The sequence below is a fragment of the Sciurus carolinensis genome, chromosome 7 (assembly GCF_902686445.1).
Source record: "Sciurus carolinensis chromosome 7, mSciCar1.2, whole genome shotgun sequence".
Lineage (NCBI taxonomy): Eukaryota > Metazoa > Chordata > Mammalia > Rodentia > Sciuridae > Sciurus > Sciurus carolinensis.
Window position 1 is genome coordinate 108,509,974 of NC_062219.1, and position 23,770 is coordinate 108,533,743.

The 23,770-nt window shown below is 38.2% G+C and overlaps 1 protein-coding gene across 1 annotated transcript in view; it reads right to left on the bottom strand.

Moving 5' to 3' along the window:
• Positions 1–788: 788 nt before the first annotated feature.
• Opn5 (opsin 5) overlaps positions 789–23,770 on the bottom strand; it is a 28,547-nt gene continuing 5,565 nt past the window's right edge. Inside the window, exons 3-6 of the mRNA XM_047557133.1 lie at positions 20,173–20,343; positions 16,518–16,852; positions 4,299–4,540; positions 789–852 (exon numbers count right to left, since the gene is read on the bottom strand). Coding sequence (XP_047413089.1) covers positions 789–852; positions 4,299–4,540; positions 16,518–16,852; positions 20,173–20,343 — 812 coding nt within the window. The remainder of the gene's footprint in view (positions 853–4,298; positions 4,541–16,517; positions 16,853–20,172; positions 20,344–23,770) is intronic.

Consider the following 23,770-nt stretch of genomic DNA (forward strand, 5'->3'; position numbering starts at 1 on the left):
TTCAATGAAGAAAAGAATGAACAAAGAAAGAACAAAGGTCACAAAGAACAAACAAGGAACAATGATTACATATAACTATTTTCACTAAATTCATTTCTTAAACAACTACAGCTAGTAGTACCATGCTAGATACACTATTTCAGTAACTAGACCCTAATGTGAAAAACCCACCTGGATAACATTACCATCAGTGGGAATTATTTTTGTCCTCAAATTCAGAGATACAAGAGAGTTTTCATTTAGTGATTTCAGACAACACTGATTTCCCTAGAGGACTCCTTTGCAGAATCATTGCCATTGAGTATGACTCTCTATCAGCATGAACAAAGAATAGCTGTGAGAACCAGAAGCATCTACCAGTCAAAGAATCATGGGTCAACACATAGTCCTGATGACCATCCACCTAAAAGAACCCCAGAAACTGCGTGTCAAGAAATGATAATAATGATGATGTAATAAAATTAAATAACAGCCTAAAAAATAAAATATTTGACATTTTTCTTAATATCTCAGACTTATTACTGTTTAGCATGACAATAGGTTTTAAAGCATAATTAAAAAGAAAGTTCCAGGGATGCTCATTCTAACAGTATTCCTTCAAGTAGTATCCTCTCTAGTTTCCATTTGGCTGTTAGAATTTTCCAGCAAACCCTGGCTGAAGGAAAAAGAGAAAAAAGTGTACACAATATAAAAATATAAAGAGAAAATGTGGCCGCAATCAGATGTTAACAGAAGTGGAGAGGTGAATGACTGAATCAGTGTGTCCGTGAGTGATGCTATGTCCATCTTCATACCTCTTGATGGATTTCCAGCACAGCAGAAGACTTCCTAACTGTGGTTACCGTGTGCAGCCTAGACATTGGAAAAGGAAAATGCAAATTAATATACATATATATATATATATATATATATACACTCACGTATCCACATATATGCATATTACATATATATATATAGAGACACTCATGTCACCTTGACTACCTTGAACACCATCTGCCTAAGACTTGAATTAGAAATGAAAAATAATATTTTAATTTAGAATATTCAAAATCAAGGAATCCCTTGGGCAGAGCTTTCCAAAACCAGGATGCTTTTTTTTTTATAGCATGTCTGGACATCTCTAGAACAAAATCCATTGCACATCTACCTATCATTCCTCTGAGCCCTGGGACTGACCTACTAAAAGCGCATTCTTTGGAAACAGAGCACTGCCAACTAAGGTGGTCAAGGGAGATTTAATTACAATAGCTATGCCAGAGTTTGGGGCTTTGTTCTCCCTTGTTCTTTATCTTTACTAAAATACTAGGAATGTGAAATACCTCTGTCCTTCACTGCCCTGCTCCAGTGTGTCTCTTGGACACTTCTTTTCCATCTAAGACTGGTCCAGCATCTGATGTCTCTTTCCTCTGTCACTGTCCACAGGTGGCCTCAATAGTCTTTTTTTTTTTTTAAGGTAGGATTTTATTTATTTATTTATTTATTTTACAGACTGCATTTTGATTCATTGTACACAAAGGGGGTACATCTTTTCATTTCTATGGTTGCACACAATGTAGATTCATACTATTCATGTAATCATACATGTATATAGGCTAATGATGTCTGGTCTCATTCCACCATTTTTCATACCCCCTCCCTCTCATTTCCCTCTACCTGATCTTCATGGAGGTGACATTAAAGACCTACGACCATGAATTGCACAATTTTTCCTTTCTCAGCTTCTGCTGCCTCAACTTTCAACAATGACTATGCATGAGACTCATGTGGGAGAATCAATCAAACAACTGAAGCTCAGGTCCAGTCAGACCAATGAAAAGTTGAATCTCTGCAGCAGCGTTTCAAAATTCCCCAGGTGTTTGGATTACATGGCTGTAGTGAAAACGCATTCTTTGCCTGAGACTACATCTGAACACCTAAGTATGAAAATAATATATTCAAAAAGGGGTCTTGCCATATATTTTCCCTGTGGTTCATCAACTTCCACTAAAATCTCAGGTAATTCAATTTGAGAGTGGGAGTGAGTAGGGAGGGATAAGTTTAACTTTTTATAAACTGTCAAAATTCCTCAAAATTTATTTCCACCATTTCATATTCCATGCATTAGCTTTTTCATTTGAATTCAAAATTATTTCTTTCCCAAGAAGCTTTCCCCTTATAAACAAATGTGTTTCAGAGCTCAGAAAGAGAACAAGTGTATCAGTTAGTCCAGTTCAAATCAACTTAATTACACTAGCAGTAAGTTAGCCATGCTGAATTGCCTTCATATCACTCCATCTCATGCTATGGGTCTCCATAGTACTCACCTGCTTAGCTCCTAACAATTACAAAGATAAACAAGATTCTGTTTTGTTCATTATAAGGATAAAAGTAAGTCTTCTACCTTTCTGCTCTTCTCTGAAGTAGACCCTTCTAATATCTGCCAGTCAGCACGTCTTCCACAACGCCTCCCTGAAGAGGCTTCGGCCTCTAGAAGCTATGGTCTCCCCCATGCTTCAGCACCACTGCCTGCTACTCCAGAGGAAAAGGAAATTCCAGAGCAAGGAAATAGACCTTGCCTCCCTCAGCAGAGCAATTGCTGTATTTCGTATAATAGCTAATGAGAATAAGTGAACTGAGCTGTCTCTTTTCTGGCTGAATTTTCCAAAGGTCTGCTGCCCTAAGTCACTTTCTTCCACATGAATTTCCCTCTTCCCATTGTGGAGTATTGAATATTTATGTGCTGCTCACACTCGTGAGTGAATGTACAGAACACAGAGCCAGTCTGAGGAAAAATTATGAGGCAGGCGAAATTTGCTTCCAGTCATTCCTGTCAAGTTCTCATCTCCTTTAGATGAAGAAGTGCCCCATTATTTTCCCCCTAAACTGTTCTTTTAAAATTATTCTCTGTACATGCATTCATAATGAAGTATCGATAGCTGATAAAGGTAAAGTGTTGTTACTTCTTAAAGAGATGCATTTTAGCATTTGAATTTAACTATTCAAAGTTCAACAGAGAAGGTGTTAACCACTAATATGAAAAAGCCACCAATAATTCTAGGTCTTTTTCATACATCCATTTTGCTTGTTTCAATTTCCTATTCTAATCAGCTCATCCCACTCCTAGGCTCTAGGTAGTTAATTTGCCCCAAAATATAAAACTTTTGTAAACAGCTGTCTTTAACAGTGGTCTTTCATCTCCGAATTGTAGATTCCCTTACCCTGTATCACAACAATGAAAATCCCTTTGTTTATTTGAACATTTTTATAATCTTTTTCATTTAATTATGTACCTACATGATAGGGAAACTAAAGGTTAAGAGATTTGTCATGTGCTCAAGCACAATGACAGAACAAGACAGAAACCATACCTTCCCAAAGTGATTTGACCTTTTTGTTTTTTTTCATTGTTCCCTACTTATTCAAAGAAAGAGATATTGAAAAATATCTGAACATCAAGCAAGAATTAAAAGGGGTTCATAGAACATGGAACCCTTTTCTAGAGCCTTTGTCTCAAACAGTGAATTCAGGTGCCCACATCACTTTTTGTTCTAAGATGGGCCCTGAGTGGACTCAGAAGTCCCCCAGGCTGAGTCACTGATTCAGCCTTCTGGGCCTTTGGGGTAAATGATGATGGATTCCCAAGCCTTCTTATTCACTGTATAGCATAAACAGTGTAGCTAAAAGAGCATATTTTAAATTAAGTCCCCGAATTTAAATCTCTACTCTGCTCCTTCCTGGCTGTGTAACATTAGCTGTTTACTTAACCTTGACCTTACTCAATCTCAGTTTCCTCATATGACAAGCATAAAGAATAACTTGGGCTCTGGTGAACATAAAGTAAAAGAATCTGGCACTGAGCAAAAAAATTATCTCCCTTCTCCCCTTCCGGTGTCTTCCCAACACCTGTGCTCTTAGCTAGCGGTTGTGATGTCCCAAACAAAAGAACCATCTGTTGTGTAAACTAAATTTTGGATCAATGCCAGATGGAACAGTGCTCTTGGAGTAAAACGGACTTGGTCCTAGATAAGAAATTTAAGAGTCACTGACACAGTGACTGCTCCAGTAGACACCGTGTGCATCATCTTGGTTGTTCCAGAATCAAAAGCAGATCACTTTTCTCACTGTCTACCCACATCATTCCAACATATCTGATAACTTGGTTTTAGGAATTTTAATGGACGGAAAATAAAGTTCTTATTCTACTCCTAGGCACTATACTCCAACCTTGAGGAGATAGCACACCCTAGTGGCTTAAACCCCTCCCCCAAAGGATTTGAAACAAAGAATGCATGAATCATTTCTAGCTTCTGAGATTTTACCTGAAGTCTTCCAAAGACTTCTTCTTAGTTGCTTTCAAACCACCAGTTTGGCAACAGGCAAATTTGTAATCAATAACCTGGTAGATGATCGGATTGTACATTGCTGCAGATTTTGCTAGGAGGGTTGGCACCACAGAGAGTTGTATGGGGATGGAGTCTGGCCTTCCAAAAGCTGACCACACAGAGACGACTGCGTAAGGGATCCAGGCAATCAGGAAACCAGCACAAATCAACATCGCCACCTGACAAGAAAGTCAATGAAGAAGAGAATGGAGAAATCTAGTGAGTAATGAGAGTCTAAAATGACGGGTGTGGAGGAGGAACAAGTCACATTTTCACTCCCAGGAAGATGTGTCCACTGTAACCCATTTATCATCTTCATAGGAATCATTTCATATGGACTTCTCCAAAGTTCAGCTAGTAGAAGCTTTATCCCACTTACCACTTCCTGTCCATCCTCCACTCTAGAATTTGAAGATACCCACAGACCCAAAGTACAACCCTTTAACAACTGTCAGGATTTCCCTGCATTTTGAGCAAGAAATCATAATGAAAAAGACATCTGTTCTCCTGAGATTTCCAGACTTTTCGACCCACATTCACTTAAAACTTGACAGAAAATACATTCACCTTGATGAAATTTTAAATCATCCCCATTTGCCTCAGGAAACTGAGAAACTTTATCCAGGTTTGAAATTCTAATGTGCATCTTCTTCAGAGGTTTCTATTAAATGTCATTTCTTTTAACTCAAGTCTTGCTCAAGTTTGAGACATAGAGTGTGGAAATTCACTAAGTATAAAGTAAGACAGAGTCATGGCACTTCAGCCAAAGTGGGACGATTGTACAAAATGAGACTTTTCCAGAAAGCACTTTTCTCTCACACAAAATTTAGGCTGGGGAGATCGCTCAGTCGGTAGAGTGCTTGCCTTGCAAGCACAAGGCCCTGGGTTCGATCCCCAGCACCAAAAAAAAAAATAATAATAATAATAATAATAATAATAAGCAAAATTACGATCACCTGAGGTCTCTTCATTTTCAGACCAAAGAATATTAGAGATACAGTTTAAAACACCCTTGAAAGTTTCTTACCACCTGCAGTTTAGTTCCTTTAATAATGTAGTATAATCAGCGCCCTACAATGACCTACCTGGTTTATATAAGTCATCTCACTCACTTCAACAGGACTTTTTAGCAAACGCTTGGACAAGACACTATGCCAAGTGCTGTGAGGAATACCAGTGTGGTTGTATGCCTGCATTGTCTCCCTCTAGAATACAAATAAATACAGTACAAGGCTAAATATGATCTAAGCTCCAGCTCAAAGGAGAACAAATTGCATCCTATTGGGCAGATTAAGAAGAGTTTCATGAAGGATGTGACATATAACCTGCACTTTGGCAAGTGGAAATAAAAGAAAGAGTGAGACCAGCATGAGCAAAAGCTTGGGAAGAAAGGGTGATGTCTACACTGAAATTACTAAAGAGCTATGGGTACAGTGGTGCACGCCTGGAATCCCAGCAACTTGAGAGACTGAGGCTGGAGGATTACAAGTCTGAGGTCAGCCTCAGCAATTTAGGGAGGGAGGGCCTATCTCAAAACAAAAAATAAAAAGTGCTGGAGTCTTCCAATGGTAGAGCATCCTGAGGTTCAATTACTGGTACCAAAAAGAAAGAAAAAAAAATTGCTAGTGAGCAATTCATTTTGGTATGGAAAAGCAACAAAGGGAGATGTGGCTAGGAAGAAAGATAACATCTATGCATTCTGAGTTTTATGTAACACATTACTGAACTTGCACTTAATTCTTTATGCTTTGAGGCAGCAGTAGGTTTTGAGCAAGAAATACAAGAGCTCTACCTAAGATTAACCTGTAGAATGAAATGTTGCAAGAAGAAAGAGCAGCCTTTGAAGGTTTTGAAGAGAAGATCATTGTTTATTCATTCGATCAACAAGTATTACTGAACATGTTTGTGTAAGGTATACTGCAAAGAACAAAGAAAACCCATCCTGCCCTCATTGAATCTCCACTCTTAGAAAATTGTTGGCAACTGTATGAAAAAGAAATAAAAGGTGATTTACTTAGAATACTAGCACTGGAAAATACAGTCCAAAATTTGTTTTTTGTTTTGTTTGGTTTGGTTTGGTTTTGGTTTTTGTTTTGTTTTGTTTTAATTTGGGGGGAAACTTATTTTTTTAATTATTTATTTACTTTTTATCTTTACAGACTGCATTTTGATTCATTGTACACAAATGGGATACGTCATTTCACTTCTATGGTTTTACACAATGTTGTTTTATTTTTGAAACAGGGTCTCCCTAAGTTGTTCAGACTGACCTTGAACTTTCAATTCTCCTGCCTTGGCCTCCTGAGTAGCTAGAATTATAGGAACACACCACCATTCCCAGCTTTGGGCTTTATTTTAAATTTGAGCTATTTCAGAGAGAGAGAGCTAATTGAGAGAGAGTACACTAACTTCCAAGTATTCCTACACTGTTGTCTACTAGAATAAACTTTCTGTAAGATAATTAAACTATATTTGAAATCAGTCCTCTAATAGACATCTATCTCTTGTCATTTTGTTTGAATATTTTGTCATCATCCCAGTTATCTTCTGCATTAGCATTCCTAGCATCGTTCCATCTCCCGTTTTATAGAATTGCCATCAAAGGCATCAGATGACCCAAATCTGACCAATCAGAGGACTACATGCCCCTGGCTACAATGTTATGAACAGGGAGCTTGATATTCATTTTGAGGGTTTAAAAGTGTATCTTCCTTTTATCTCTGAGTTCCCTAACACCTTGGAATTATGTAAGAAAGGACCTATCTGAAGCTGCTTCACTTCCTCCTTCTCCCTTCCCTTAATTTAAGGGGGGAAAAGTTATGTGAAAAATCATTGATGAGGAGTGAAACACAAAATGTTTCATCAATGATGGTTAAATCAACAGTGTTTTTGGAAGTTTGATCAGAAATATTTTACTTACAACAAAGTCATGCATGTAAGAATTAAGCATGGCAAATGTACTCTGAAGTCACAGACTGAATTTCCACCCCAAAATTTCAAAACTCATCTACAGAAATTAACTGCTGCCAAAAACAAAACAAAACAAAACAAAACCTTAATAATATTCATTTTGCTCCACTTTGCAAATAAGAGAATCTTAATTCCCAAGAGATGAATCAAGTGAACCCATCGTTCCTGTGCATCCTGCAGCCTTGATTTAGTGTCCTACATCAAAGTTCTGGCCTGTGTTTAGCAGTTATAAACGCTTAAGACCTAATGCACACATGTGGCTCCCTCCCCTGTTGAGTTTGCTTTTCTATCAGTTAGCAAAAGCTTATCCAGAAGAAATTTTCATTTGGTTTGGTCTGTCTGACTTTTGTTTGCAAATGGAATGGATGCCTCAAGGCTCACAGTGAGGGCCTTCTTTTTCTAAATCTCCAAATAAACACTAACTATATAAATAAAGCTTGCCTTAGCAGATGTCTAGGGACTTAACATAGCCCCATCCTTGCTTCTCTGGTGAGTCATATGATGTTTCACAGAGTCTCAAAAGCTGTTTTCTATGTTGCTGCCAAGTCATTGACAAAAAATAGATTGGCACTTAGTCCATAATATCTTCTACATTTTACATGTTTTCTACTTTTTTTTTTTTTTGAGTAGTATGCAGTGGAGGAAAGATTTCAAGTATTTGTATTATATTATCTTTTTTAAATGGATATAGGAGAATTAAATATGCACATAATCATAAATAAAAAGCACATAGCAAATGGATCATTGTGGGTTTTCTGGGTTTAGAATAAAGCAGAATGACTACAAATTAAGTTTAAAGACGAAAAGGGGACAAAAGGCTAAATCTAAAAGGAAATGAAGAATGTTATTTGCATTCTGAAGTGAATACAAAGTTAATATAAGGCACATTTGTTTTCTATAACCTTCTCATTTTAAAATATACTCCACAAATTATTAAGTATTTTAATATTAAAACCATTTTATGATATACTCCATAAAAGTTTCTAAAACTTTCATATTGTACTCCACTTTTCCAGATTTTTCTACTTGGCTTCAAATGAGTTTAATCTTTCCATCAGTTTGTTCCTCACCTTCCTCAATTCTAAGTGCACCTTAATTTATATGTTCCAAAATAGACCTCCCAAATATCCTTAAACCAATTCTAACAAAACTATCTGTGCCCGTCAACTTTTCTAAGTTCTTTACTTTGTTTAATTATTTTACTTTCATCTCTGCCTTTTGGTTCACTGGCAAAACAGTAAAACTTCAAATTCCTAAATTAGACAATTCTTGTGGGAGGGAAGTCACAGGATTCCTGTTTAGCTTATCCAAAAGATTCGCACATCTGCAGCCCAGTTCATTTTAAATATATCTTGCTTCATAGGACCAAGGGACAGCAGTGTTTTCCAGCTCTAGTTCAGGCTAGCATTAAGTGTCACAAAAACAAAGTTGTACATCCTCAATTTCAGTGAATTGACCAATTAAAGCAATCATTGAGTAGTGTGGTTGAAAGTAAATTCTCCAAGTTACATATGGCTCTCCCTCTGGGTTCAAAACATCTGAACCTTTCTAACAAACAAGGTTTCTAAGAAGGAAGGTCCTATCCTCTCTCAGTGTGTGAGGCAGTATGGAAGGGCAGAAAAGTCATTGTTTAAGATATTTGGGTCTCTCTACTGACCATCGTAAGTAGGACAAAATTCCTGAAGCTCTTTGAACATCCATTTCAAGAGAGTCCAGTTCCTCCCACCAGGCTCCTTCACCCAGTCATGAGTAAGACTTAAGCTAATGTTAAAGGTTGCAATCTTAAATAATGAAATAGAAGAGGACGGTGGAACTGATGTAAAAATAAAGGCTTACAAGGAGGGTCAAAGAGACGTAAAAAATTCCCCATTGATAACAAGATTTAATTGCATTACGAAGCCAGTTAGACTAGTGATAACAAAGACATTTCAGTGAGTGGGGGGAGATAAGGTGATGAGAAAGGAAATCACCACATCTGTGCACTGAAGGAAGGGGAAGGAGGTGGAGGGTACTAACAGCTTTAGGAAAGAATGTAATTGACAGGAGTACAAGATGAAAAGATTTGAATTTTCTGTCTTGGGTCTAGCTAGCAAGTACATGGATTTGCTGCCAACCAACCAGTAGGAAAATGATACTCAAGGATAGGAATAGGGTAATAAACTCCAGTTCTGAGACTACGGTCTTCCACATGTGGAACTGCCAGTCATTGAGTGATACTATCAATAGCAAGTAGAAGGAGGGGCACTCGACAACCGTGACTTACCTTCTCTGGCCCTCAACACTCTCCTGTATATAAAAATCAGGGTGGTGATGCTTGGTTTTCACATTACCTTTTAAGAAATTAAACAATTCGACAATCTTAGCATGTTTTCCTTGATTTTTGTTTCCTTCCTTCTGTTTAATCCACAGAATGACAATGAAGGCCAACCATCCCAGACCCTCCTCCACAAACTGACGAAGAAAAATTTTCTGAGATTTTTGGTGCACTGCCATATGTTAACCCTGGTTGCAATCCAAGCAGAAAATATGAATTCATCCTTCAAAAAAAAAAAAAAAAAAAAAAGAACTCCACACTTTCCAGATGCAATTTTCTCGAATCTTAAAATAACACAACTCTAAAAACAAGCAAACGCTGGGATTGAAAAGAGAGGAGGCAAACCAGGTCACGGCGGCACTCTGAGCGCCTGTGTTGGGAGTTTTGGTTCAAACTAAACACAATATACCCTGACCAGGCAGTGGTTAGCTTGAAAAAAAAAAAGAGGAAGTAATTTACAAGTGTCTGGTTCAACAAAACAGGGACCCTTCCCTATTCATTGTGTGTGATCCAAGACCCTGAAGTGGGACTGTATTTCTTAGAGGGGAGCAGATATTCACGTTGAGAAACCAGCTGGTTAAAAGCCATCGCCATATACCTTTAAATAATTGAACCAATGTATCCATTTTCACAAAACCTCAGAGTTTTGAAGGCAGTTAAGCTATCATTTAAATCCTCTCCCTCATCCCCTTTCACAGATAAGAAAACTAAGACCCCCAAAGATCTACTGGTTTGCCCAAGGTGACTCTGTCAATATTTCAAGTTGCAAGTAACAGAAATTGATTTTGACTGAGTGAGGCAGAAAGAGAATTTCTTTAAAGGACCTTGGTTATTGCAGACAGCATCACTGCAAAGGTTAATAGGTATCTAGTGAACAGAAATGATACTCAAAACCCTGTGTGTGAACTGGTTTTGATGAAGAAACTATTGCTGCGGCAGCCCTGGGCTCAGGAGAGCAGTCTCTGCCCTTGATTCCCTGTCACAGGGCTCCAGACAGCCTGATCTCTGGTGCTGGAGTCCTTAGCTGTGCTCCAGTAAAAGGGGCATCATAGGAAGCAAATGATTGACTTTTTTCAGTATTTCTTAAGAGTTACATAGCTCCTCCCCTTATCCCCAGCAAGACACAAAAGGTTGGCAATTCCTCAGACACAGAAGGGATTCAACCACTGGGAACCAAAATAAATAACAAATGTCAATTATATAAAACCTCTCAGGCAACTACGGATCAAACTGGAATTGACTGCTAGTTTGCAATTCTTTTCATTATTAAGTCACACTGCTCTAATCCCCCTTTCCTTTAACAAATATATAGTAAGCACTTGCCATATTTGACACATTCTGTCCTCAGGACACAAAGTGATCAGAAAGACTTGGTTTCTCCTGCAGGCCTTATTGACTAGTGATAAAGATGAACATTGATCAAATAAACACAAAAATAAATATGCAGTTTTAACTTAGTTTAAAAACTAACAATTTCCAAGAAGGAAATAGAGAGGTCATAATGAAACATCACAATCCGAAGTCTTGAATTCAATTTTGGAAATGTGTCTCTGGGAAATGATATTTAAGCTAGAATAACCAAGAAGAACAAAGGGAAGCAATTAATTATTTGGTTTTAAAAAAACAAGCAATACAGTTCAGCTTTCCCACAAACTGCCCTGTGTCCACACCAGGGAGTAACCTGAACCTGAACCCTGGTTGATAAATAACATTCGAGGAGCAATAAAGGTGAGGAGTTCTGTAGTTTAAGAGCTTTATAAAGGCTTCACAGTCAATGGGAGAGAAACAGAAAAACAAAATGTCCTATCAGGTTTAAAAGGAACAGAGGCACTCCAGCCAGGGGTCAAGAGACCTCTTAGCAGTCATCAAGGTGATTAGATTAAATTGATTTATTCACTTAGGTATTCATTCAAGCAATCTTGATTAAAGGTCTAGCAGGTGGCAGGCCATAGGGTGCAGAAGCAAATAGAATATGTAGCATTCGTCTTCACCTCATATCCTATCTTGCTTAAAAGAGCGACAGACGCATGATTTGGTTAACAAGTGAGGCGTAAGGAAGGGCTCTGATGACCCATAGCAGGAGGACTTTCCAGTAGAAATAAGAGATACCAAGAGAAATCCAGGTGCCCACAAGTTCTGGATACCAAGGCTCTGGATGTCTAGGTGACCAACGTACGTTAAATGAATGAACATGAAGTAGAAACACACATGGCATAACAATATTGGGAAAAATTGATCTATACTTCTGGTATTGCCTTCCTGTCACTCCACCATTCCCCTCATTAAATCAGCAGCAAGAATGTTCACTGCATTGTGTGAATATTTTTACAAGCAGAAATACCGAAAGAAATAAAGCATTCATTTCTCAACTTCTCAGTTTCAGAATAGAAATTTGAAACTTACAGAGAGAAAATAAGAGTAAAGGGTTTTGAGCATGATGGGGATTGGGAGAAATGACTTTTGAGTAACCACAGTCAAAGTTCTTAAGGACTCTGGGTGTTACTCGTGAACAATTTAGAGGATGAGCCTGTAAAAGTCAGTTTTCCACTCTGACAGCAGAAAAGAGTCTACAGCTCAGAAGGATAACATCGGAAAAACTGGTAACTGATTTTTAGATGGTGTCCTTAATCCACCATACTGAGCTAAGCACCAAGTTAATATGTGACAACAACCAGACCAGGACCCCCAAATCGTTGGCACCGTGAAAAATCTCCCTGGAGCTTACAGATTGCCGTGGGAAGAAAGGGACATCCCTGGGTGTGCGGGCGTATATGTGTGTGTGTATCCATGTGTGTGCGTGTGTGTGTGCAGAACACTTCTATTTTTGGTCTGTGAAATTTCAGACTGCTACAAGTTTAATGAAACTATCATTCTTTAAGCATTAATTAGAAGGAAACTACAAAGTAGAGAAAGGTTTGTAGATGAATGCCAATTTTTAGCTTGACAAGATCAGACCAGCAGAAAGCAGTCCCAGATAATAACTCAGCTAGAAATAATTAGAGTACACAGAGAACTAAATGATTTTGATCCCTGAATCCAGGAAGGTAGACTTTAAGTAATAAGCTTTTAGACCAAGCTGTTCTGAAGATCAGAAGCACCAAGTGAACAAGCAAATTGTTAATCCTGAGCAGTAGCTGAATGGAGGAAAAGATTTCAGAGACTATGCAAAGGCCCAGCATGAGGTTGTTTCTTCTATTACCTACTAGGAGAAATTGAGGTCAAAATTGAGTAGTAATTGAAAATAGTGTAAATTTAGAACAAATGTCACAACAAAGTTTTTTTTCAATATGGCTGAATTTTGATGTGAATTTTTTCACAAATATTAATAACTAGAAACATTTTAAATTTAGGATATTTAAATATATGTCATATACAAATGAAGCATAGACATGTTACACAGACTATTATATAGGATATTTTAGGAGAATAAACTTTATATAAAAATAAATCATTTGCAAATATACATATGTGTACATAAAGATGTAAGTGTTCATGTGTGAATATATATGCCTACACTTTTCATTTAAGGTCCCTTTATTTTATCTGGTGTAGGGTAAGCCTAACCATTTGATCAACACAGTTCAAGTCAATTAGAATAATAACAAAAAAATAAAATTAAATCATATACACCAGCCTATACCTCATATGTATAATGGGTTTTAGAAGTATTGGCAGAACAAACTGTCCACCCCTCAAGAGTACACAATGAGCCAGGCGTAGTGGCACACGTCTGTAAGCCCAGCAACTCAGGAGGCTGAGGCAGGAGGATCATGAGTTCACAGCCAGCCTCAGCAACTTAGTGAGGACCTCAACAAGCCAGTGTGACCCTGTTTCTAAATAAAATATAAAAAAGGGTTGGGGATGTGGTTCAGTGGTTTAGCACCCTTGGGTTCAATTCCAGTACGAGAGAGAGAGAGAGAGAGAGAGAGAGAGAGAGAGAGAAATTGGTAACTGATTTTTAGATGGTATCCTCAACCCACCTTTCTTTTGTTCAGAGTACACAATGAACAAGATTCTGGACGGTGAATGGGTTGAACTGATTGAACTGAGCAATTCAACTAACAGAAGGGAAGATAATGAATAACAGAATCCAAGAAATTACAAAAAAGACCTCTGGGATTAGGACCCAGATGCACTGAGCAAGACCAGCAAAGTTTCTCATGGCCAAAACCATCACTGGGAGTTGAGAAAAGATATGAGGGTTGATAAGAAAAGAGTGTATGATGGCACCTCTCAACAACTTTTTGACATATCAATACATGGCCACAAAGTGGATTTAAACCCTCATACTGTCATGATGGGCACCATACCTCCATAAACTATTCAATGGGGAAATGTAATCATTGGTACACTCATACGGTTGTTAAAACAGCACCAATTACAGGGTAGGATTTGGATTAAATAAAATCCAAATTTAACTTGGATTAATTTGTTTTGATTATATTTTTCTTTAAAAAATCACAGATAAGAGCTAAAGTAAGAAATAGAAATGAAGAACCTAACCCATGATGTTGCATTTTATGGAACTATTTTCCTACTTCAAACCACTTATCAGACAAAAGTAGATTATGTTTCCTAATTATGTATCTTCATTCAAGAATTACTCTATTATTGTTATCAGTATAGATTTAGAGAGAGCTGAGAAATCTTTGTAGGTCCTCAAAAGTTATGAAATTTAGATGGAGAAATATTGTGAGAACCAAAGGGCCTGACTTATTAGAAGTGATCTCTGGTCTGAAGGTAACTATGCTGCTACAGGTCCCTGAGACATATGGTCTCCAAAAGGGGCTGTAAGGACACTTGAGAATTGGATACCAATCAATGCAATTGATTAGGATACAGGAAAGAATAATTAGAACTTCAATCTATATTTATTTTATCTTTAAAATGTAAAATAGAGAGTATACTAATATTTAATATAGTGTATTATGGTTTAGATGTGAGGTATCCATCAAAAGGTTATGTGTGAGACAATGAAAGAAAGTTTAGAGGTGAAATGATTGGGTTTTGAGAACCTTAACCTAATCAGTGCATTCAACCACTGATAGGAATTAACTGGGTGGAACTACAGGCAGGTAGGGTGTGACTGGAGGAGAAGAGTCATTGGGGATGTAACTTTGGGGTATATATTTTGTTCCTGGTGAGCACAGTCTGTTTCCTGGTGGCTATGTTCTTAGGGTTTTCCTCTTCCACCATGATGTTCTGCCTCACCTTGAACCCAGAGCAATGGAGCTAGCCATCTATGAACTGAGACCTCTGAAACCATGAGTCCCAAATAAACTTTTCTTCATTCGAAATTTTTCTTATCAGTTCTTTCGGTCACAACAATTAAATAGCTGACTAAAATACAGTGTTTGATTGTGTTATCTATATGTTATTTTTATTTACTGGTAGGTGTGCTATTATGGTTTGGATAGTGTCTCCCAAAGGCTCATTTGTTGGAAGCTGTATCACCAATGGAGCAACATTTAGAATTGGGGCTTTTGGGGCATGACTGTATCATGAGGGGTGATGACCCATTGCTGAGTTCATTGTGGATGGGCTATTGGGAAGTGGGGTCCAGTGTGAGGAAGTTGGTCACTGGGGGCATGACTTTAAAAAATACATCTTGTCCGTCCAGGACCCCTTTCACATACTATCTATCTACCTACCTATCTATCTATCTCCTTCCTAGCTACCATAAAGTAAGCAGCTTTTTCCTGCCACACCCTTCCACTATGATGTTGTGTCTTACCTTGGGTCCAAAGTAATGAAGCCTCAGAAATTGTGAGCTAAAATAAGTCATTCTTCCTTTAAATCTCAGGCATTTTGTCACAGCAACAGAAAACTAACTAACATACGTGCCCCCCCAAATTTTTTTTTCCAAAGAAAGGCAAGACATCATGGGAGTATAAAGAGCACTGCTTTAGATTTTACCAAGGATTACTGAAAGGCATAAGGAAAATGAGAACCTATGCTTTCTCTAACAACTACTATGTACCATGTGACAGAATAGAATGTTTTATCTCTTTGTATCTCCACCATATCCTACTGAGATAGAAGCTGCTATTTTTATTATACAAGTTAAGAAATAGAGATTCAAAGAAGCTAAGTACCTAACTCTCAATCAAACCTGGAATTAAACCTTTGCAGTCAAACTGTATGCTTTTTCCTTATACTACAATATTTTAAAATCTACTAACTCATTTACTAAGGGACCAACCATGCAGAAATTGCTGTATGTTAAGACAACTTGCCCATCAGAAAGCATGTGTGGTAGACTCTTTCTCTGTGAGTAGATGGAGTTGTAGAATGTCCTTAATAATGCCCACCAAGGCCCATGAGAAGCATTATATGATTCATAAGTTATTCTTACTATTGAAATACTGAGAATCAATATTATCCTACTTGATAGGTAAAATTACTCCCAGTGGATCCATTATACACATTTATAAGTATTAAAAATGTATGTGGCTGGGTGTGGTGGCACACTCCTATAATCCCAGCCACTGAGGAGGCTGAGGCAGGAAGATCACGAGTTCAAAGCTAGTCTCAGCAACTTATTAAGGTCCTGAGCAACTCAGTGAGACCCTGTCTCTAAATAAATATAAAAAGGACTGGGGATGTTACTCAGTGGTTAAGCAGCCCTGGGTTCAATTCCCCATACCAAAAAAATGTATGTGGCTGGGCTCATAGGTGAGTGGTGGAGCACTTGCCTAGCAAGTACAAGGCCTTGAGTTGGATCCCCAGCACTTGCAATAAAACAATAAATAAATAAATACAAAACATCTGAGAATAAAATAATATTTTTAAAATGTATGTGTATGTGTGTTCAGTGGGGTAGAGACAGAGGAAAGGGATGCTATAATGGTTTAGGTAAACAATGACTATACCTTGGTCAGTTTCATTTCCAGCACGTGGCTGCTGTGGATCCGACTGTCAAAATGAGCCACCTCCTTGGAAGAGGACTTAACTTTGGCAATGATCTTCACATAGGAGAACACGATCACAGCCGTCGGGAGCAACAGGCAGAAGAAGAGGATGTTCAGGATGAAAACCTGACCCCCAACTGAGGCCTGGGCCAGCCACCAGTCCAAGGTGCATGAGGTTCCGAAGGGCTCAGGTGCGTAGTCCCCCAGGCCCACAAGGGGCATGGTGGTCCAGAAGGAAGCATAGGCCCAGATGACTGCCAGGCAGATGTAGGCGTGCTTTCTCTTCAGCCAAACCCCTGGAGGCGGAAGAAGAGCGTTACCCAGATGGAATCTGCCCTGCACCCAGACACCTCCCCTCGATATGTCAAATTCCACCTCCAAAGATTTATTCCATTGAATTCTGGGAGACGTGGGCAGATAACTGAAGCCTGAGGGAGAGTGGAGTGAAGCAGGGAAAGTTCCAGAGCTTGGGCCTTTCTCCAGGAGAATGACACTTTGAAGAGATTTCACAGGGAAGGCTTTCTCTAGACACCTGGGAGATTTGGGAGGGAGAAGTGACAAAAACTTGGAAAAGGGGAGAGTAAAAAGACCAGAGGATGCTGACAATGGAGGACCTTGAGAGAACAGTTCTCATCTCAACAGCCTGTGTTAGAGGGTCATCCTAGGATCCGAGGGAGAATCCTTCAGGGAAGGTGTGAAATCACAAAGCATCACTTGTGTCTTTAAAATACCTTTCCTCTTGAAAGCTTTTGTGTCTCTGATCTCCTTTGTCTTCCTAAGAAGTCCTTGAGTGGGGGTTGAAGTATCATGCTCATGACACTGGTGTGAGGCTAAGTGGGTGACTGTGCATGTGATTTGTGGAGCAGATTTATGCACCCTGGACTGAACCTTCAAACTCTTCCCACAATGGTCGCAGTCACACAGCCATGTTGGGAGAGATAGAGAATCTAAGCAGGTTGCATCGTGTTCTGCAAAAGTAATTCTGTGAAACTATTTTCAGGAGGACACACACACAAAAAAATGAGCTGTTTTGCAGTACTGACTTCTTAACTAAAAGAAATGAAAGAAAATGGCAAGAGGAAGAAATAATACAGTCATCTAAAAAGGGCTGTCAAGCACTAATGATCATTTTCTGAAGTTCAACATAAGCAGCAAAGATAAGCTAGCCTGACCTCATGCTGAAGCCGACGGAAAACGACCTTCACACCCCACTCATCACCTTGGACGAAGAGGGCCGGGGAAGTGGCTCCTTACTGCTTTGGTTTTGTAGTAGTGAAGAAGAAATATCAAAGTGTATTCAATAAAAGCTAAATGATTATTTCAACATAGACTCAGGGTCTGCCTCTGCTTAGGGTAGTGTGAGAATGAAAAAGTTGGTGAGCCCTGATTCTTTTCTGTTTCTAGTGTTTGAATGCTCATGTCGCCTTTCCAGATACAGTGTTCCTGACAGGAAAGTGGAGGAAATAAGAATATATTGCTTACTGGTTAAATAAAATAACGTAAGGAGCTTACTTTGCAAACTATTGAAGCACTACATATAGCACGAATTTTTCCTCCTCTGTAAATGTGTCTTGTTTAGTACTAACAAGAAATATAACAGAATGTTATATATAGCTCTATTGTCTCCATTTTTTTTTCAAATGCATGGCATCTTTGTATCATGAAGTATAAATTTCTCAAGCCCAACCAGATAAGGGTAGCAATCATGTAGCCACAAAATATGTCAGCGCTTGATTATCTGTTATAACAGATAAAACATTGGCGGGGAGAACCACATATATTCATGGGAATGTGCAGAGGCATACGGATAAGCATTCATGATTAGGGTTACTTAGTGAGGTGTTTCATACTTACATTCGAGTATGGTGAAAGGCTGTCAAGTACAGGAGGGAGTAGATTAGTAGATTGGTTCTGTGTTGCTCCAGAAGTCAGAACTAGGACCAATGGGTGGAGGTTACTGGGAGGCAGTTTTGTCTCAATATAAGGAATAACATTGTAACAATGAGAGCAGACCAATCAGAGAATGGGCTGCCTTGTACAGTAGTAAGCTCCCCGTCACTGGTCACTGGAATTATTCAAGAAGAGGCCAAGTGGTCATCTCTCAAAGATGCCTTAAAGCGGTCTACCACATTTCATGGGAGAAAGGTCTACATGTCCCCAAGCGACCTTCTAATTCCAACATTCTAGGACACTGTGTGGAGGGTTTAATAGTGCATCAGATTAAATGGTGAAACCATATGACTGAGGTTCAACCTTAAAGAAGCTGGAAAATAGACACAGTTCCCATACTGCTGTGATCCTGGCGGTGGGCAGCAGCATCTCTTTAGTAGACACAAAGCTTAAACTCAAGAAAATACTTAAAAACAGAGACATCAAGGTTTAGTATTCCTCAAGTACTCCCAGGAAGTTCAAGTTTCTGCCTTCTTGTCTATAAAGTTTATAGTTAAACTTAAAATCTGGTTGGCCTAACCAAACATAAGCTTACAGAAAGAATTAGACTGATGTCATCCAGAATATGTATAATGATATTTTTAATCTTATCAGAAATTTTGATTCAAGCTACTTCTGTTGGAAGTTGTAAATGTTCAGAAAAGGAGATAGTTTTTTTTTTTTAAATAAAGAAGTACTATATCATGAAGATGGTTGTTCACACCCTCCCCCCATGTATGGTCTCCTTGGAGTCTGGGGGCTGTAAATTTTTAAAATATGAAGGGAAATTCTGCCCTAATGAAATCCAGGTCTACTTGATCTTCTCCACCTCAGTATCCTTTCGTACTCTGTCCTCATACTCACAACCACTCTGACTGACAGGTTGACAATCAAAATAGCTTCATACAGAGAGCATCAGAATTACTCCCTGGTTTTACCTGGTTCTCAATATTAACATAAATGCCCTAAAGCTTCTTTTTCAGGTTCAATAAATTCCCAGAACCATGAGAAGCAAAACTACTACAAATTATTTTTAACCAGTAAATGGTCTAATCTTTAGGGGGAGAAAAAACCCCTTAGGCTCTGCAAACTTGTTCATTGCTGGCTTACAACTCACTAATTCTCTTAAGCAGTCATTTTTCTACCTACCAATACCAAAAAAAAAAAAAACTGTTAAGTGATATTTCTGTACTTCTGTATGTGTGTCCTTTCATAAAGGAATAGCTGCATGTCTCTCTAGACCTGGAGGTGAACATTTTGTAATTCCTCATCTCTGAAATCATAGGGAGATGAGAACCTAAAGCAAAATCAGGAACAGCTTTTCTTATCATTAAAGTTCCTATGCAGGGAATCAGTTAACCTTGCAGACCTCAGGCATTTTTGTATGTTTATTCATATGACAAAATATGGTAGAAGCTTACATACATTATACAAGAAAGCGATAATTTTTAAAAGCATTGCAACCAAACACCAGATACTATTTAAAAAGTAGTATTAAAAGAAACGTATATTGACACAGGTCAAATCTTTAAGCATATATTAGAATGAGATAGGCTACAAATAGAAATACTCTTGATCTCTGAGGTTATTAGCAATCTTTATTTATTAACTGTGTAAAATATGTACAGTTCTGACACTCAAGCCATCTAACTTTGACTATCAGGGAAGGAGAAACCTTTCAACTTACCATAAGATAAGTAGCAGATTTTCAGGTAGCGATCCAGGCTGACAGCTGTCATGGTGATGAGACTCCCACAGCCAAAGAAAAATCCAGCCCATCCATACCAGCGGCAGCCAATCCAGCCGAACACCCAGCGGTGACAGAAGCAAGAGATGATGGTGAACGGCTTGCCTACAACTGAAGGACCAAGCAGGCTGTCAAGTCGAGTTCTCTGCAGTTGAATTCTCTCCACCTCCTCAACTCACCTGTCCCCACTTTACTGAAGCATAGGGACACATGCAAACACACACACACACACACACACACACACACACACACACACGCTTCATTATGTAAAACTTCATGTAAAACTTCTAGGTTAATAAAATGCTGGCAGGTGCCCAGAGAGGTTTTCCAACATCTCAATAGCCAACGATAGTGAAAGAATAGAGAAGGAATTTTTTAAAGTAAATATGACTACAAAGAACTGTCTCAAAGAAACTCAGTTTTAGGAAACAAAGAGATGTGATTTCAGGAGACAGTGCCAGCCATCTGGTCATTTTTAATGTTTTGTTGAAATGGTTCATTTGAAAGCTAAGGGAAAAGGGCAATAGATCCACAGTGTAATATCTGAAAGAAAATGTTCTCTTCAAGCACAAATTTGCTACACCGATTTCCCCCTAGAGTGCCCAAGACTTCATTACTTTTCTTCCCTCCAAAGTTAGACATGCAAGCTGGAGTGATCAAAATGCATTCACAGGGACAAGGTTTTATACCATGTACTTCACCACTCATTCAGCCACAGCCAACTCCCTAGAGATGGAGGTTCTACAAAACAGTGATTCCATGAGGCGATCTCCAAAACAAATACCAACATACTGACATAATCAAATAATACTGAACAAGGCTACCTTTTATACATTCCGTTTGGTAGTCAAAATGAAAGCTCATTCAATTTCCAAAATTCAAAGCTTTGGAAAAATTTTCATTTGCAAAAATCTGAAAAGTAACTAACATTGCGTGCCATAGCATTTCCAAATGTATTCACTCAGAAACTTATTTATTTTATATTAATTATTCCCTAGGAAATGCTACTCCATAAATTACAAAGTATGCTCTCATTTCACCAGGAAAAATTCCTTAAAATAACATATCAGGTCTGAACTAAGAAATAACTGATGCAAGGAATTTTTAATTTATGTGTGTGCTACATATATATCCAATCAGAATAGCTGATTCAATCTGTTAAGTAAAGAAATGATTATAGGATATTAGGTAGACTCATGATCTTCTAATAATGATGGTTTTTAACTCATTTGATTTCTTTTTTTTTTTTAGTTGTTGATGGACCTTTATTTTATTTTATTCATTTATTTATGTGTGGTGCATAGAATAGAACCCAGTACCTCACAAGTGCTAGGCAAGCACTCTACCACTGAGCCACAACCCCAGCACACTGATTTGATTTTTTTTATTACAGCGTCAAGGGTTTCTGGTACAATGTTGAATAGAAGTAATGATAGTAGGCATCCATGTATTGTGATGAATTTTGAAAAAAAAAAGCCTTCTAATGCTGAATCATTGAGTGTGACATTTGTCCAAGTTTTTATTAGTCAAGGAGCTCTGTTCTTATTCTGGTTTGTTAAGAATTTTTAAACCAGAAATAGATGTTAAGTTTTATTGAATGCTCTTTCTACATCTACTGAGGTGATCGTAAGTTTTTTGTTCTCATTAAATCTGTTAACACAGGTTATTAATAGATTTATAAGGTTGATACATACTTACATTCTTGGGACTAATGCCACTTTTTTAAAATAAAAAACGTGCACAAGGTTGTCTGCCAATAGAGGAAGGAAGAAATGAAGGAAATGAAGAATGAAGAAAAAAGATTAAAACAAAAAAGGAATTCAGAAGAGGAGATTGAATGGACTCTGGAGAATGGATTATAAAGTATACCTGAAGCAGAAGGTGTGAGTTCCACACACATTGTAAAGAATAATATGAATAATTTTCTAAGAAAATTAAACTTGTCCTTTTATTGTTATATTTTTGCTTATATTATTTTCTCATGGCTATTATCAATGAATAAAATACACTTCAATCATTTAGTCACGGTATTTAATCTTTAGCCTCCTTCCAAAGACTCTGCTGAGGAAGCTCTTCACAGTCTGTATCTGATCTACATAGGAAAAGAAAACTGAGTGATATTCACAGTCTGCAGGTGCTAGCACGTCCCACTCCCATAGGTCCTCTTCTTGGTTAGAAAGGTATGCCAGAGTTCCTGGTAATTCAGTCAATTCACAAGTATTTACTCAGCTTTCTGTAAGCTACACAGGTCTTCTCTAGGTGTCTAGAGAGTGACACCATCCAACTTACTACACTAGACACCTTTACACTAAAGTCTTCTAATCCTAATTAACCTAACCCCATGGTCAGGGAGGAACTGAGGTGTAAAAGAGCTATTCTTTTGTTCAACAAATAATCAAACAGCACCTACTATGTAACAAGCACAAAGCAAGATGCTAGAGACCAGGTAGAGATCATGATTGACAAATTGATTTTCTAATTGGGAAATCAAATGAAAAACCAAATTGGTTTATATGATTTGGTATAACGGAATGATAAGTGGCGATTAATGATGTGAAGAAAAATAGAATAAGGAGACAGACGTTGTTTTGAATAAAGGGGTACCATTCAGGGAGATGCCCAGATCAATGGGAGAGAATTTGAATGGATATGTAGAGGGAAAAGATTCCAGGCAGACAGAGGAGACAACAAACTCAAAGACTTGAGGGAGAGGAGCCAGCTGGGTGGGTGCCAAAGGCAGCAAAAGACAAGTGAAAGGGAACCAGTGAAATGGAATTAGCATCTGTTGTATCTAGGACTCTGATTAGTCCAAGTCTCAGGCTCCCGTCTGGAGTGGAGATTTTGATGAGCTTCAGGTATATTATCTAGAATGTTGATCTCTCCTCCATCTGCTAGGATGCTTCTGAAGCTGACTGATGTCAAAAGCACTAGAGAAGGTGTTTCATTTTGTTTGCTTCGAATGGCAATGTCCTAGATGTTCTGATTTTATCTGGAGTGATCTCAGGCATCACTATACTTTTAACTCCCCAGGTTAATTTACTATATATTCACAGCTGAGAGACATTGGTACTTAGACAATACATGTTGGTTACATCGCTGTTATACATCTGGTCTCTAGGATATGCCTCTTCAAGGTGCTTATAATGGAATACAGCAGGAAAAAAGAAAACGGACAAAACATTTTAAGATTTATTGCAAGAGCAAACATACTATAAATGTTCAGAATGATCTAGGTTAATCAGGGAAAGATGTCACACGGAAGAAAGTGTTTTCTGATGAATTACTCTAGAGACATGAAGAGTAATGAGGTGATTTGTGCAATTTTAGAGCAGACTTGCTTGACTGGAAGCATTTTCAGCTTATCAGACCAATTAAGGACATTTTTATTCAGACCTAGTCTAATTCAGCCTTAAGCATGAGTCTGGTTTTATTCACTAGTGAAGGATGTAGCTGAAATGACAGATTTCATTCAGGCATTTCGCGTTCAGTACCAGGAGAGAACCTTCCGAAACCAGCTGGCTGAGCTGGCTGGGAAGCT